Genomic DNA, 15446 nt, shown 5'->3' on the forward strand with positions numbered 1-15446 from the left:
GATCAATAGTAGACTATTAATTTTATAAGTGTGTATTGGTGAATATGTGCATGCTCAACCACAGCTGTGTCTGCAGTAGGTCCTTTAATATTGTGAAAACACTGATAAGATTAAAAAGATCAAATCAGACCAGATCAGATTAGATCATATGAATGTGATTTTTGTAAATGTTTAGGAAGAAAAGAAATTTCAATTATTCAGCTTGAATGAATGACAGGGATCTAACTCATTTCACTTTTTTATAATAATGATTTTCATGCAGATTTATCAAAAGATAGCGTTCAGTTTTAGGCAATGGTTAATTTTCCAGATTGAGCCAAAGCTCCTCCTCCTGTCAGTCACTCTCAGTTTCACTGTTGGAATAAATTGCTCCTCCAGCACCTCCTCTCCTCATCCTCCAAACCCTCTAATCTGTCAGCAGTTAACTCACTTTGCAAGTTACAAGGCCATTCTCAGCACACACTGACAACATGCTGGGGACCCTCTGCACTCTCATCACTGCTCTGACATGTAAGGAGGCTGACTCACTGCAGCACTGACCTCATGTTGGATTCATCAGTCTGTGTGTTTCTCTTGACTCCATGTCATCTTGTTGTTTCCAGGTGTGAGTGGTGTGACGGTGGTGACACAGAAGCCTCCTGTTGTCACAATGAGGAAAGGAGAGACAGCCACCATCGACTGTAACCTGGGGACTGTTACTGGCAGTGCTGCTCGCTGGTATAAACAGACTCCAGGAGGAGTTCCTCAGTTTGTATTATGGTTTTATCATGGCTGGAGCTCTCCAGAATATGGCTCTGGTTTCTCGTCTCCCAAATTCACATCAAACCATCAGTCAACATCAGATTATCGTTTGATCATCAACAATGTGGAGGAAGGAGACTCAGCAGTCTATTACTGTAAAACATGGGACAATTCTGCTAAGCAGTATGTATCACAGTGATTTACACTGTGACAAAAACCTCCTCACTAAACACTTCTGCTTTTTGAGTTGCTGGTGGATCTTTACTAGCAGCAAAGATGACAGTGTTTGCACTGACTTCTTATGGTCAGTAGTCCATTTAGACGTACTGATATGTTTCTACTAAATTAAACAGTGGAGTCTCCATTAATTCGATTAATTTTACTTTGGTGACAGCAAATTATTGGAAAGGATAATGACTCAAACTCTACACCCTGCTCATTACAGAACACTGCTTACATATAATCTACAGCTCTGATGGATCATTTGTTTGTGATGTAATAATATCATGCTTAACAAAAACTTGATATATTGGAGTTAATAATTCAAAATGAATATCAGGAGGCATACAAACAAATTAAAACTAAGAGCAATAAATATTACAGACAACATAAATGTTGACACACAGCTAAACAACCATATATTTTAATAACTGATAGATTAACTTAATTCTGATGTAACGAATGATTTAAAATATTGATTAAAACATAGTAGATAAACATGCACATGTTATGAAATGTTCTGGAGTTTAAAAAATTTATTTTGTCACTGCTGTCTGTTCTGTTTTGTTGGCGGTAGTTGATAAGAAACAGATTTAAGATGTGGATTTGATAAAGATAATAGACTTCGCAAAGCAATATGAAAATATGTCCATGAAACTAAGAAAGCAATTTCTGAAGTGGTGCTAGTTTATAATTTAAAAATACAACCTGCACATTTCAATGAAATGAATATAATCTGAGCTGAGACCTGAAACTGCTCCTCCTCCTCTTCTCCTCAGGCTCTTTATAAGCTTCAGATTGTCTTCTCCTCCCTGCTCACCTCTCAGCTGGACAGTGAGGGACAATTACACCACACACTGACAACATGCTGGGGACCCTCTTCACTCTCATCACTGCTCTGACATGTAAGATATTCTTCTCATTCCTGTTAGAGCCCATGTTTTCACACACAAACCTTTCACTCATGTATTTCTCTGTGTGTCTTTACAGATGTGGATGCAGCCAAAGTGTTGACCCAGACGCCTGCTGTCCACACAGTTTCTACAGGACAAGAGGTTGTTCTCAACTGCAACATTCAGAGAGATGATGGAAATTCTGTGAGATGGTATAAACAGGTTCCTGGTGGAGCTCCTCAGTATGTTCTGAGATTTTACCGTACAAACAGTTCACCAACCTTTGGAGCAGGATTCTCCTCAGACCGATTCAACTCTAAAGCCACATCAGACATAGATTATCAGTTCAGCATTAAACAGACAGAGACAGGAGACTCTGCTCAGTATTTCTGTCAGACATGGGATGGCTCTGCTAATGAAGCTGTATCACAGTGATTCACACTGTGACAAAAACCTCAGTGAGAGAATCACCACAGTTTTCATTAATGTTGCCCAGAATCAAACAATTAAAAACTTTAAAACTGGAACAAAACATGAAAGAACATTGAATGCATCCTTAAGAAATCTGAAAGAAACTTAATGATAATTACATTAAGAAAACATTTTTGACATCGTGTCAGCTTTATATATGCTGCATTTAAATTGTATTTGTCAGTTTTTTGAGAGTGTAAATTATAATTATATATATATAATATATATAATATATAATTATATTATATTATACATTTTTAAAACATTTTTACGTTCATTTTTATGTTTTTGTGTGTCAACAAGTAACAGCCAAATGTAGGATAAACACTTTGACTCTTTACATGAACCAGTGCATGACTCATAACCAAACCTTATAGTTTAAACTAGTTTAAACCTAGTTTAAACCTTCTTTGACTAACCGAATGAAAATCATTAAAACATGATTGTGTTTTTAGTCAGAAACATTTCCCTCTTGTTTTACAGAGAACTGACACTTGACATGTTCATTTACATGGAGCTATAAATAAGTAGATCAGGCCTGCAGGTGCATCTTGGGAAGGAAGAGCAGAGGTGATGCTTCCCTGGGGAAGGATGAAATCTCAGTTTCATTTACTGCTCATTTTGTATGATTGTTCTAAAACCTTAAATGCCGCAGGTGATTAGATCTTAAAATAGTCATGTTTATTTCTCTGTTGTGTTTCCATTACAAATGTCCACCTAATGACCATGCAGCTTTCAGAATTTCAATAATCATAATCAAAAACATGCCTGTTATCTGTGTCCTAGATTAGCTGCAAGTGTCAAACATCATGAGAAAAGTCAAATCTAATGAACATTAAAACATGTAACATGAACCAGAATGACAATATTAATTGTCATATTGTAATATTGTCAGTAAATTCTTATTATGAGCATCATTATTATACCATTTGATTTTATTTACTATCTTTTAAAATATTTACCAAGTCAACAAGACACATCTAACTGTGAGATTAAAGCTTTGACTGTGTGCACAGGAACCTAAACACCACTCACACACATCACAGGTCAAATTTTTTAATTGACCAAATGAAAATCAATAAAGTATGGTTGTGTTTCCAGTCAGAAACTGTTTGCTCTTATTTGACAGAGAACTGACACTTGACATGTTCATTTACATGGAGCTATAAATAAGTAGAGGAGGCCTGCAGGTGCATCCTGGGAAGGCAGAGCAGAGAGGTGATGCTTCACTGATGAGGATGAAATCTCACTTTCATTTCCTGCTCTTTTCTAACACCTAAACTTCTACAAATGATTATATCTTGAAAATGTTATATTCATTTCTCTGTTGTGTTTCCATTACAAATGTCCACCTAATGACCATGGAGCTTTCAGAATTTCAATAATCATAAACTAAAACATGCCTGTTATCTGTGTCCTAGATTAGCTGCAAGTGTCAAACATCATGAGAAAAGTCAAATCTAGTGAACATTAAAACATGTTGTAGAACATTATTGTCTTAATTGATCCTTTCATAAGTACAAAGAAATACAAAGTTTTATTCAGTTTTTTTATTGTCTGATTCTTTAAAATGCAGCAAAGACAAAGCTGACACAACATTTCCATCTAAGTGTCACAACATGTATTAGAAGCAGGCAGACATCTTTTCTAACATGTGAACTTTGTAATGAGCAAACAGCACAAAGAGCAAAGAAGCAGATGTCAAATGGTCATTCTGGTCCTCTACTATTGTTCAGTGGGACAGGCAGACTTGTTGATGGTTTTCTCTGAAGTCTGGGAGCCCAAAGACACTTTACATGTGTAAACCTTATCCATGTTCCAGTCTGACGTCTGGATGTCCAGAAAGCTGCTGATCTGGAAAGTCTGGTCTGGTTGCTGAACAGCGGTGCTGGTAGAGACCCCACTGCTCACTGGACTCCCAGCAGCCAACCAGGTAACCTCTGCAAAAGGCACAGACTGACTGGACAAACAGACAAGAGCAGCTTTGTTGGAGCGGAGCTCAGCACTGGATGGAGGGAAGACTGTCAGGACAGGAGGAGGGAGACTGGAGCCTGAAAAAACAATAACGACATTCAGAAAAAGTATCTAGTAAACAAAAAGAAAGCATTCATGTATTTAGTCATTTATTATGTAAAGTTAAGCTTTTAAATCATCAAAATATTTAAAAACCATCACATATATATGAGTTTGAGATTGATATTAGAGATAATTTATCAATAGTAAATTTAGAAGTGATTATTTAAGGATTTTTTTATGCATTTACAGTCACCTTCACTTAGTTTAGCAGTCAAAACGAAAATTTCACATAAATTTAAAATTATCCCCAATCTTGACAATGATCATGAATGAACGTTTCATACACAATAATTTATTGTAGTGTCAGTTTTACAATGTATAGTTTTGATAGTAAGTTTTGAAAATGGTTAACAATCATCAAATTTTAAATTGTCACTAAACTTTACAAGGGTCAGTAATGGACATTTCAAACATAGTAATGGACTGTACTATTCATTTTGCAATATAAAACACTATATTAAGATTATTTAAGTTTTGAAAATTATTTAAATGTAGATCCAAAACCAAAATTCTATCTTGTAAATGTTCATGTGTTAAAAATTCCACAACCACTAACATCTTCACAGTATTTGTTAATTGTTTTCAAATCATCTGATCATTTGCAGATGATCAGCTGGTGACTTTCCCTTCACTGACACAGGCTGGTGCCAAAGCAGATGTACAGAATCTCATCTATTATTCATGAATTAACATCTTAAATAATATCAATAATCAGTGAGATATAAATGGATTGTTGTCTCCTCAAATTCATCAGAAAGAGAAATTCTATCTTGTTTTATGATGAGGTAAAAAGTACTTACTTGTCACAATCAGCTTGGTGCCTTGTCCGAATACCACAGTGATTCAGTTTGTACACATGGCTGTACAAAAACCTCCTGACTCTCACTAATGAGGGGAGTGGAACTGAAACATCCTGTTGAGACCAACTTTCACTGTCAACATCTCATTCACTTCATCAGTCTGACCATTGTCCAAAATACTGCTGGGATTGATGAATGAGTCAGAATCTGTTATATGATTGTGTTTTCATGAGACATTATAAAAGTTGAAATATTATCAGTGAATTCAAAGTGATGGTTTTTTATTGTGAACATCATTAAACTTATTTGTTGGAATTTTTTTCAGATTTTATAAGGATGTGGATTTTTGTCTGTGTGTTTGTGTTTTCAGAGCAGTTTGTTCAATGTTCTTTCATGTTTTGTTCCAAGTGAAAATGTTTTAATTGTTTGATTCTGGTCAACATTAATGAAAACTGTGGTGATTCTCTCACTGAGGTTTTTGTCACAGTGTGAATCACTGTGATACAGCTTCATCAGCAGAGTCATCCCATGTCTGACAGAAATACTGAGCAGAGTCTCCTGTCTCTGTCTGTTTAATGATGAACTGATAATCTATGTCTGATGTGGCTTTAGAGTTGAATCGGTCTGAGGAGAATCCTGCTCCAAAGGTTGGTGAACTGTTTGTACGGTAAAATCTCAGAACATACTGAGGAGCTCCACCAGGAACCTGTTTATACCATCTCAAATAATTTCTATCATCTCTCTGAATGTTGCAGTTGAGAACAACCTCTTGTCCTGTAGAAACTGTGTGGACAGCAGGCGTCTGGGTCAACACTTTGGCTGCATCCACATCTGTAAAGACACACAGAGAAATACATGAGTGAAAGGTTTGTGTGTGAAAACATGGGCTCTAACAGGAATGAGAAGAATATCTTACATGTCAGAGCAGTGATGAGAGTGAAGAGGGTCCCCAGCATGTTGTCAGTGTGTGGTGTAAACATCCCTCACTGTCCAGCTGAGCGGTGATCAGGGAGGAGAAGACAATCTGAAGCTTATAAAGAGCCTGAGGAGAAGAGGAGGAGGAGGAGTTTCAGGTCTCAGCTCAGTTTTTATTCCTTTATCAGTGACATCATGTGAAGTTTGTATTTTTACAATATGCACTTGACTTATTTTTGATATTCCCTTAATGACTTTATGGACATCTTTTCATATTGTTTTAGGAAGTTTCCTTGTATCCATATGAGATCCACTTCTTAAATCCATGATATCCATGTTTTGTAAAGTTTTTTTATTTTTCTTTCAGCTGCTTCTGTTCTTGTTTGCCACAGTGGATCAATGGATCTGAATAATCGATTTGGCACAAGTTTTACACCAGATGCCCTTCCTGATGCAACTTCAGTGGCTGACGATAGTGGCCCCTGGTCTTCCAGCTTAGTCTCCCATCCCAGTACTAACTAGGCACGGTCCTGCTTAGCTTCTGAGATCAGACTCTATCCATGTTTTGTAAAGTACTGATTAAAAAAAACATCAAACCTCAGTGATAAATAAAATGACTAGTTTAAACAATAATAAAATGTTTCCTCATGAGCTTATTAATTAATATAAATTTTGAATGTTTATTCTTTTTTTAATATACTGAAGATACAAAGATCAGGATTATGTTGATATGTCAGGTATTTAGAAAATGTTGTTTAGCTGTGTGTTAAAGAACAAATCTTTTTGTGGTTTGTAATATTTGTTGAAGTAGGTTATATATTTCTTTGAAGCCTGGTGATATCCATTTCATCAGTATGATTAACTCCATCACTGTCAGTTTTTAAGTTGCTCTTAAACATGCTGTTATTACAGGGATACATCAGAGCTGAACATTATATGAAACTGTATTTTGTAATGAGCAGGGTAAAGAGTTTGGGTTAATCTCTCTTCCTAGTTTTATACAAGAATTTGCTATTACCAAAATAAAATGAGTCATATTGAAGAAGACTCTGTTTTAGTCATAAGAAACACATCACTACGTCTACATGGAATATTGACCATAAGAAGTCAGTGCAAACACTGTCGTCTTTGCTGCAAGTAAACATCTATCAGTAAATCTTTATGGTAAGTGCTGGATAAATCTCATGATCGCTCAGATTCAGGGGATTTTTGTAGAAAAAAATAAAGTGAAAGAATTTAAATGTTTTGAAAATCATAATTTTTATGTATGAGAATTTAAAGTAAACATTGTCATCCATTAAGAACCATCAGTAAGTTAAAAAGCAGAAGTGTTTAGTGAGAAGGTTTTTGTCACAGTGTAAATCACTGTGATACATTCTCCTTAGCAGAGCTGTCCCATGTTTGACAGTAATAGACTGCTGAGTCTCCTTCCTCCACATTGTTGATGGTCAAACGATAATCTGATGTTGACTGATGGTTTGATGTGAATTTGGGAGATGAGAAACCAGAGCCATAGGTTGGAGAACTATGAGAATGATAAAACCTTAATATATATTGAGGAACTCCTCCCCGGATCTGTTTATACCAGTGAGCATAACTGTTAGTAACAGTCCCCAGGTTACAGTCCATGGTGGCTGTCTCTCCTTTCCTCACTGTGACAACAGGAGGCTTCTGTGTCACCACCGTCACACCACTCACACCTGGAAACAACAAGATGACATGGAGTCAAGAGAAACACACAGACTGATGAATCCAACATGAGGTCAGAGCTGCAGTGAGTCAGCCTCCTTACATGTCAGAGCAGTGATGAGAGTGCAGAGGGTCCCCAGCATGTTGTCAGTGTGTGCTGAGAATGGCCTTGTAACTTGGAAAGTGAGTTAACTGCTGACAGATTAGAGGGTTTGGAGGATGAGGAGAGGAGGTGCTGGAGGAGCAATTTATTCCAACAGTGAAACTGAGAGTGACTGACAGGAGGAGGAGCTTTGGCTCAATCTGCATGGTCACATGTGCTGGTTTCTCATTTAAAATTCTTCAATATGCCATAATATGATGTTATAATTTAATTTTCTTGCATAATTTATTGTATTTGATTTTATTTACTATCTTTTAAAATATTTACCAAGTCAACAAAAAACATTTACTGTGACATTAAACCTTTGACTCTGTGCACATGAACCTAAACACCACTCACACACATCACAGGTCAAATTTCTATGATTGACCAAACGAAAATCATTAAAACATGATTGTGTTTCCAGTCAGAAACTGTTTGCTCTCATTTGACAGAGAACTGACACTTGACATGTTCATTTACATGGAGCTATAAATAAGTAGAGGAGGCCTGCAGGTGCATCCTGGAAAGGCAGAGCAGAGAGGTGATGCTTCACTGATGAGGATGAAATCTCACTTTCATTTCCTGCTCTTTTCTAAAAACCTCAACTTCTACAAATGATTATATCTTGAAAAAGTCATATTCATTTCTCTGTTGTGTTTCCATTACAAATGTCCACCTAATGATCATGTAGTTTTCAGAATTTCAATAATCATAATCAAAAACATGCCTGTTATCTGTGTCCTAGATTAGCTGCAAGTGTCAAACATCATGAGAAAAGTCAAATCTAGTGAACATTAAAACATGTTGTAGAACATTATTGTCTTAATTGATCCTTTCATAAGTACAAAGAAATACAAAGTTTTATTCAGTTTTTTTATTGTCTGATTCTTTAAAATGCAGCAAAGACAAAGCTGACACAACATTTCCATCTAAGTGTCACAACATGTATTAGAAGCAGGCAGACATCTTTTCTAACATGTGAACTTTGTAATGAGCAAACAGCACAAAGAGCAAAGAAGCAGATGTCAAATGGTCATTCTGGTCCTCTACTATTGTTCAGTGGGACAGGCAGACTTGTTGATGGTTTTCTCTGAAGTCTGGGAGCCCAAAGACACTTTACATGTGTAAACCTTATCCATGTTCCAGTCTGACGTCTGGATGTCCAAAAAGCTGCTGATTTGGAAAGTCTGGTCGGGTTGCTGAATAGCGGTGCTGGTAGAGACCCCACTGCTCACTGGACTCCCAGCAGCCAACCAGGTAACCTCTGCAAAAGGCACAGACTGGCTGGACAAACAGACCAGAGCAGCTTTGTTGGAGCGGAGCTCAGCACTGGATGGAGGGAAGACTGTCAGGACAGGAGGAGGGAGACTGGAGCCTGAAAAAACAATAACGACATTCACAATAAAACATATATTAAACAAATATTCAATAAGTAGCATTTATGCATTTATTCATTTATTACTTGATTTGGAAAAAGAAGAACAATAATGAAGTAAATCACAAATAAACATAAAAATCAACGCAAATTATAGGAGTTACAGTTTGATCTTCTTCTTTTCCTTTCTGCTGCTCCCTTCAGGGGTGTCCACAGCGAATCATATGCATCCATTTAACCCACACCAACTATCCTCATGTCCTCCTACACCTCCTACTCCTACTACATAGGAGGTCCAGTTTGATATTTATGGAAAAATCTATCAATTACAAACTTGGAATTATTATGATTATTTAAGGATCTTTTTTTTCATCAAATTAAAAAAATAAATGTTTAACTTAAAATTACATTCAGCTAAATTTTCAATTGTCACTAAACTTTACAAGGGTCAGTAATGAACATTTCAGACGTAGTAATGGACTGTACTATTCATTTTGCAATATAAAACACTATATTAAGATTATTTAAGTTTTGAAAATTATTTAAATGTAGATCCAAAACCAAAATTCTGTCTTGTAAATGTTCATGTGTTAAAAATTTCACAACCACTAACATCTTCACAGTATTTGTTAATTGTTTTCAAATCATCTGATCATTTGCAGATGATCAGCTGGTGACTTTCCCTTCACTGACACAGGCTGGTGCCAAAGCAGATGTACAGAATCTCATCTATTATTCATGAATCAACATCTTAAATAATATCAATAATCAGTGAGATATAAATGGATTGTTGTCTCCTCAAATTCATCAGAAAGAGAAATTCTATCTTGTTTTATGATGAGGTAAAAAGTACTTACTTGTCACAATCAGCTTGGTGCCTTGTCCGAATACCACAGTGATTCAGTTTGTACACATGGCTGTACAAAAACCTCCTGACTCTCACTAATGAGGGGAGTGGAACTGAAACATCCTGTTGAGACCAACTTTCACTGGCAACATCTCATTCACTTCATCAGTCTGACCATTGTCCAAAATACTGCTGGGATTGATGAATGTGTCAGAATGTGTTATATGATTGTGTTTTCATGAGACATTATAAAAGTTGAAATATTATCAGTGAATTCAAAGTGATGGTTTCTTATTATGAGCATCATTAAACTTATTTGCTGGAATTTTTTTCTGATTTTATAAGGATGTGGATTTTTGTCTGTGTGTTTGTGTCTTCAGAGCAGTTTGTTCAATGTTCTTTCATGTTTTGTTCCAGTTTCAAAGTTTTTAATTGTGTGATTCTGGTCAACATTAATGAAAACTGTGGTGATTCTCTCACTGAGGTTTTTGTCACAGTGTGAATCACTGTGATACAGCTTCATTAGCAGAGTCATCCCATGTCTGACAGAAATACTGAGCAGAGTCTCCTGTCTCTGTCTGTTTAATGATGAACTGATAATCTATGTCTGATGTGGCTTTAGAGTTGAATCGGTCTGAGGAGAATCCTACTCCAAAGCTCGGTGAACTATCGGAATGGTGAAAGTCAAGAACATACTGAGGAGCTCCACCAGGAACCTGTTTATACCAGCTCACATAATTGCTATCATCTCTCTGAATGTTGCAGTTGAGAACAACCTCTTGTCCTGTAGAAACTGTGTGGACAGCAGGCGTCTGGGTCAACACTATGGCTGCATCCACATCTGTAAAGACACACAGAGAAATACATGAGTGAAAGGTTTGTGTGTGAAAACATGGGCTCTAACAGGAATGAGAAGAATATCTTACATGTCAGAGCAGTGATGAGAGTGAAGAGGGTCCCCAGCATGTTGTCAGTGTGTGGTGTAAACGTCCCTCACTGTCCAGCTGAGAGGTGAGCAGGGAGGAGAAGACAATCTGAAGCTTATAAAGAGCCTGAGGAGAAGAGGAGGAGGAGTTTTAGGTCTCAGCTCAATTTTCTCTCATAAATGAATGACATGTACAATTTGTATTATCAACTTCAAAAAATGTCTTCTTACAATGATAATTGAAGTATTTTCTTATGGTTTTTATATGAATCATTTTTTAATGCTTAATAATTTTTTTCTCATTCAGGGAATAACAATTTAAACTACAGAATTTGATTTAGGATCATTACATCAAAATTACCTCAACATTATAATTATTTGATGTCAGCGGCATCCTCATCAGAGAACAGAGAAAGCAAAATTTTGCTATTTTTTCCAGTGTTGTGTCTCACAAGAGAAAGTGTTTTCATATTTTTGGAAATACTGCTCTAAACAAACTAATGAATAATCTCTGTGTGTAGATGACCTAATGGCAGGTGAATGTAATGTTTTAATTTTCTTGTGTTTCATCTGGTCCTTAATTAAGTTTTTAAACTTTTGTGTGTGATTTGACTTTTAACAATAGTTTCTCACAAACAAACCAAAACAAACACATCCATTCATCCATTAGCTGTAATCAGTTTTTTCTCTTAACCATTTGACAAATGACATTGTAAGAGGCACTGAAGACTCTGCACAGGGAGCCCCAATGTCCCAGGCAGAGCTGACATGTAGGAACATACAACCATTCACCCTCACAGTCACAACTACAGTCAGTTTCCAGTGCTTGACTTTGAACTGTCAGAAAAAACTCACACGTAGGGAGGGTTTAGCAGGACATGTTAGATTTAATGTTTACTTAATACTTTTTTTTTTATTTAGAGTTTTGTTAATGTTGGTACTTGGTTGGTTGATCTAAAGACAGATGACAAGTGTCATGGACTCAAAAAGCAGAAGTGTTTAGTGAGGAGGTTTTTGCCACAGTGTAAATCACTGTGATACATACTCCTTAGCAGAATCATCCCATGTTTTACAGTAATAGACTGCTGAGTCTCCTTCCTCCACATTGTTGATGATCAAACGATAATCTGATGTTGACTGATGGTTTGATGTGAATTTGGGAGACGAGAAACCAGAGCCATAGGTGGGAGAACTATTTGGATGATAAAAATACAGTACAAACTGAGGAACTCCTCCAGGAGTCTGTTTATACCACCAAGCAGCACTGTCAGTAACAGTCCCCAGGTTACAGTCCATGGTGGCTGTCTCTCCTTTCCTCACTGTGACAACAGGAGGCTTCTGTGTCACCACCGTCACACCACTCACACCTGGAAACAACAAGATGACATGGAGTCAAGAGAAACACACAGACTGATGAATCCAACATGAGGTCAGAGCTGCAGTGAGTCAGCCTCCTTACATGTCAGAGCAGTGATGAGAGTGCAGAGGGTCCCCAGCATGTTGTCAGTGTGTGCTGAGAATGGCCTTGTAACTTGCAAAGTGAGTTAACTGCTGACAGATTAGAGGGTTTGGAGGATGAGGAGAGGAGGTGCTGGAGGAGCAATTTATTCCGACAGTGAAACTGAGAGTGACTGACAGGAGGAGGAGCTTTGGCTCAATCTGCATGGTCACATGTGCTGGTTTCTTGTTTAAAATTCTTCAATATGCCATGGTGTGATGTCATAATTTAATTTTCTTGCATAATTTATTGTATTTGATTTTAGTTATTATCTTTTAAAATATTATCCATCTCAACAAGACACATTTAACTGTGACATTAAACCTTTGACTCTGTGCACATGAACCTAAACACCACTCACACACATCACAGCTCAAATTTCTATGATTGACCAAACAAAAATCATTAAAACATGATTGTGTTTACAGTCAGAAACGGACACTTGACATGCTCATTTACATGGAGTTATGAATAAGTATCAGGCCTGCAGGTGCATCCTGGGAAGGAGGCGCACTGAGGTAATGCTTCACTGATGGAGGATAAAATCTCACTTTCATTTACTGCTCATTTAAATATCCTTCACTATGAAGCGCTGTTAGGGATATTATTCAGAAATTCTCTCACACATGTTTTTACCTGTTTTTCCCTTTCAGGTCTACAGGTGGAGGAACAAGCTGCCTGTCTCTCTTAGAGAGAAGAACACCCCACATTCAGACCTACAGACAATTTAGTCACCATCCAACATAACCGGCATGTCTGAAGATAATGGATGGATCTTTCACGGTCATTTTCTTCCTTGACATTGTTTTTTAACTTTTGACAACCAGCAAAATAGGTGCATGGGTCCATAGGAGTGGGTGTGGCTTTGCTGACATTGCTGGTCTCACCACTGTCTTGTCCACCTTTCCTTTCATTCTTGCTGACACTCTTTTGTCAAACATCACACCTGACACTTTCCTCCACCCGTTCCAACCTGCTTGCACACATCTTTTCACTTCTTTTCCACATACTCCGCTCTAGACTGTTGACCCTAGGTACTTTAAATCTTCCACCTTCTTCACCTCTACTTCCTGTAACCTCACTGTTCTACTTGAGTCCCTCACATTTACACACATGTACTCTGTTTTACTGTGGCTAACCATCATTCCTTTCCTTTCCAGAGCAAACCTCCACCTCTCTAGATTTTCCTCCACCTGCTCCCTGCTCTCACTACAGATGACAATGTCATCTGCAAACATCACGGTCCACAGAGATTCCTGTCTAACCTCATCTGTCAGCCTGTCCATCACCACAGCGAACAAGAAGGGGCTCAAAGCCGATCCTTGGTGCAGTCCCACCTCCACCTTGAACTCCTCTGTCACACCTACAGCACACCTCACCACTGTCTTCCAGCTCTCATACTTGTCCTGCACCACTCGAACATACTTCTCTGCCACTCCAGACTTCCTCATACAAAACCACAGCTCCTCTCTCTGCACCCTGTCATACGCTTTTTCTTAATCTGCAAAGACACAATGCAGCTCCTTCTGGCCTTCTCTGTACGTCTCCATCAGCATTCTCAAAGCAAATATTGCATCTGTGGTTCTCTTTCTTGGCATGAAACCATACTGCTGCTCACAAATGCTCACTTCTGACCTCAGCCTAGCCTCCACTGCTCTTTCCCATAGTTTCACTGTGTGACTCATCAGCTTTATTCCTTTGTAGTTTCCACAACTCTGCACGTCTCCCTTGTTCTTAAAGATGGGCACCAGTACACTTCTCCTCCATTCCTCAGGCATCCTTTCACTCTCCAAGATCTTGTTAAGTAGCCCAGTCAAAAACTCTACAGCCACCTCTCCTAAACACTTCCATACCTCCACAGGTATGTTGTCAGGACCAACTGCCTTTCCACTCTTCATCCTCTTCAACACCTTCCTCACTTCATCCTTACTGATCTTTGCTACTTCCTGCTCCACAACAGTCACCTCTTCTACTCTGTGCTCTCTAACATTTTCCTCATTCATCAACTCAACAGTAGTCCAATTTCCACTGGCACCCTGTAGGTCAACAGCACCAGTGGTGGTCCTTGTTAACCCAGGTGCCACCGATGTTTGCATGTTTGATTTGGCTTAGATTTTACGTCGGATGCCCTTCCTGACACAACCCTCTGCATTTACCTGGACTTGGGACCGGCACATGAAGACCTCAACACATGAAGGGACTGGCATATGAAGACACTGGATTGTGCCCCCTTGTGGTTGGACATTATATTATAATATCTAGTAATACATTTCATAAAGGACTAACATGTCAGGTATGTTACTATAATAATGTTTCATGGCAAAACAAACTGACTGACTAATATTTGCTGTTCACTGGTGATTTCTCTAGTTTAAAGAAGTGCCTTATTTCACCGTTGTTATGACTTAGTTGTATAGTTAATGTTCCCTGCTATTCTCCTGAATGTCAAACATAAAAATATTGCACCTATCAGTCTCATTTTGTGGTGTTTTAAACCAAAGATATATTTGACTGTTATTTGACCCATTCTTCAATGTCATTTATTATTGTTTGCCGGTAGTATCCAGCAGTTACCGTGGCTGCAGTGACCCTCCTGCCATTATGATTCCCATTACCAGGGCTATTGTGGCACTCCATTAAAACAGATCTTTTCTCCTCCTCTGACAGCACAACTAGACATAGATTCTGGTTGGTTCAGGCGTAGGGATGACACAGAGGTCTCAGAGTCATATGTCTGCCCGGTTAAAAGAGAGATGAATAAGCAGCTGGTCCACCAGAATCTTCTGAACAGTTTGACATATCCAGCTCTGGTCTGTATTTTAGTTTTATTTAAAGTCACAGAAAACAGTTAA

At 37.9% G+C, this 15446-nt stretch overlaps 2 protein-coding genes and 1 gene segment (V, D, J or C); 1 reads left to right on the forward strand and 2 right to left on the reverse strand.

Moving 5' to 3' along the window:
- Positions 1-393: 393 nt before the first annotated feature.
- Positions 394-1816, forward strand: LOC113141016 (immunoglobulin lambda variable 3-21-like). The segment is given in 2 exon segments: positions 394-510; positions 603-1816. Coding segments are annotated over 2 exon segments (378 nt in total).
- A 2036-nt stretch (positions 1817-3852) lies between these two features.
- On the reverse strand, positions 3853-8067 carry LOC113141498 (immunoglobulin lambda-1 light chain-like). 2 transcript variants are annotated; one of them, XM_026325947.1, is made up of 4 exons: positions 7908-8067; positions 7490-7815; positions 5201-5234; positions 3853-4375 (listed from the first exon to the last, which is right to left on the reverse strand). In XM_026325947.1, the coding sequence occupies exons 1-4, from the start codon at positions 7945-7947 to the stop codon at positions 4050-4052; spliced, it is 726 nt and encodes a 241-aa protein (XP_026181732.1). In that variant the 5' UTR covers positions 7948-8067; the 3' UTR covers positions 3853-4049. The 2 variants fall into 2 exon arrangements, with proteins under 2 accessions (XP_026181732.1, XP_026181731.1); XM_026325946.1 differs by lacking the exons at positions 7490-7815; positions 7908-8067 and adding exons at positions 5706-6031; positions 6117-6219.
- Positions 8068-8801: 734 nt separating this feature from the next.
- LOC113141559 (immunoglobulin lambda-1 light chain-like) lies at positions 8802-12672 on the reverse strand. 2 transcript variants are annotated; one of them, XM_026326046.1, is made up of 4 exons: positions 12556-12672; positions 12138-12463; positions 10182-10215; positions 8802-9324 (listed from the first exon to the last, which is right to left on the reverse strand). In XM_026326046.1, the coding sequence occupies exons 1-4, from the start codon at positions 12593-12595 to the stop codon at positions 8999-9001; spliced, it is 726 nt and encodes a 241-aa protein (XP_026181831.1). In that variant the 5' UTR covers positions 12596-12672; the 3' UTR covers positions 8802-8998. The 2 variants fall into 2 exon arrangements, with proteins under 2 accessions (XP_026181831.1, XP_026181830.1); XM_026326045.1 differs by lacking the exons at positions 12138-12463; positions 12556-12672 and adding exons at positions 10687-11012; positions 11098-11217.
- Between the last annotated feature and the right edge of the window lie 2774 nt (positions 12673-15446).

The sequence above is a fragment of the Mastacembelus armatus genome, chromosome 8 (assembly GCF_900324485.2).
Source record: "Mastacembelus armatus chromosome 8, fMasArm1.2, whole genome shotgun sequence".
In the NCBI taxonomy this organism is placed as follows: domain Eukaryota; kingdom Metazoa; phylum Chordata; class Actinopteri; order Synbranchiformes; family Mastacembelidae; genus Mastacembelus; species Mastacembelus armatus.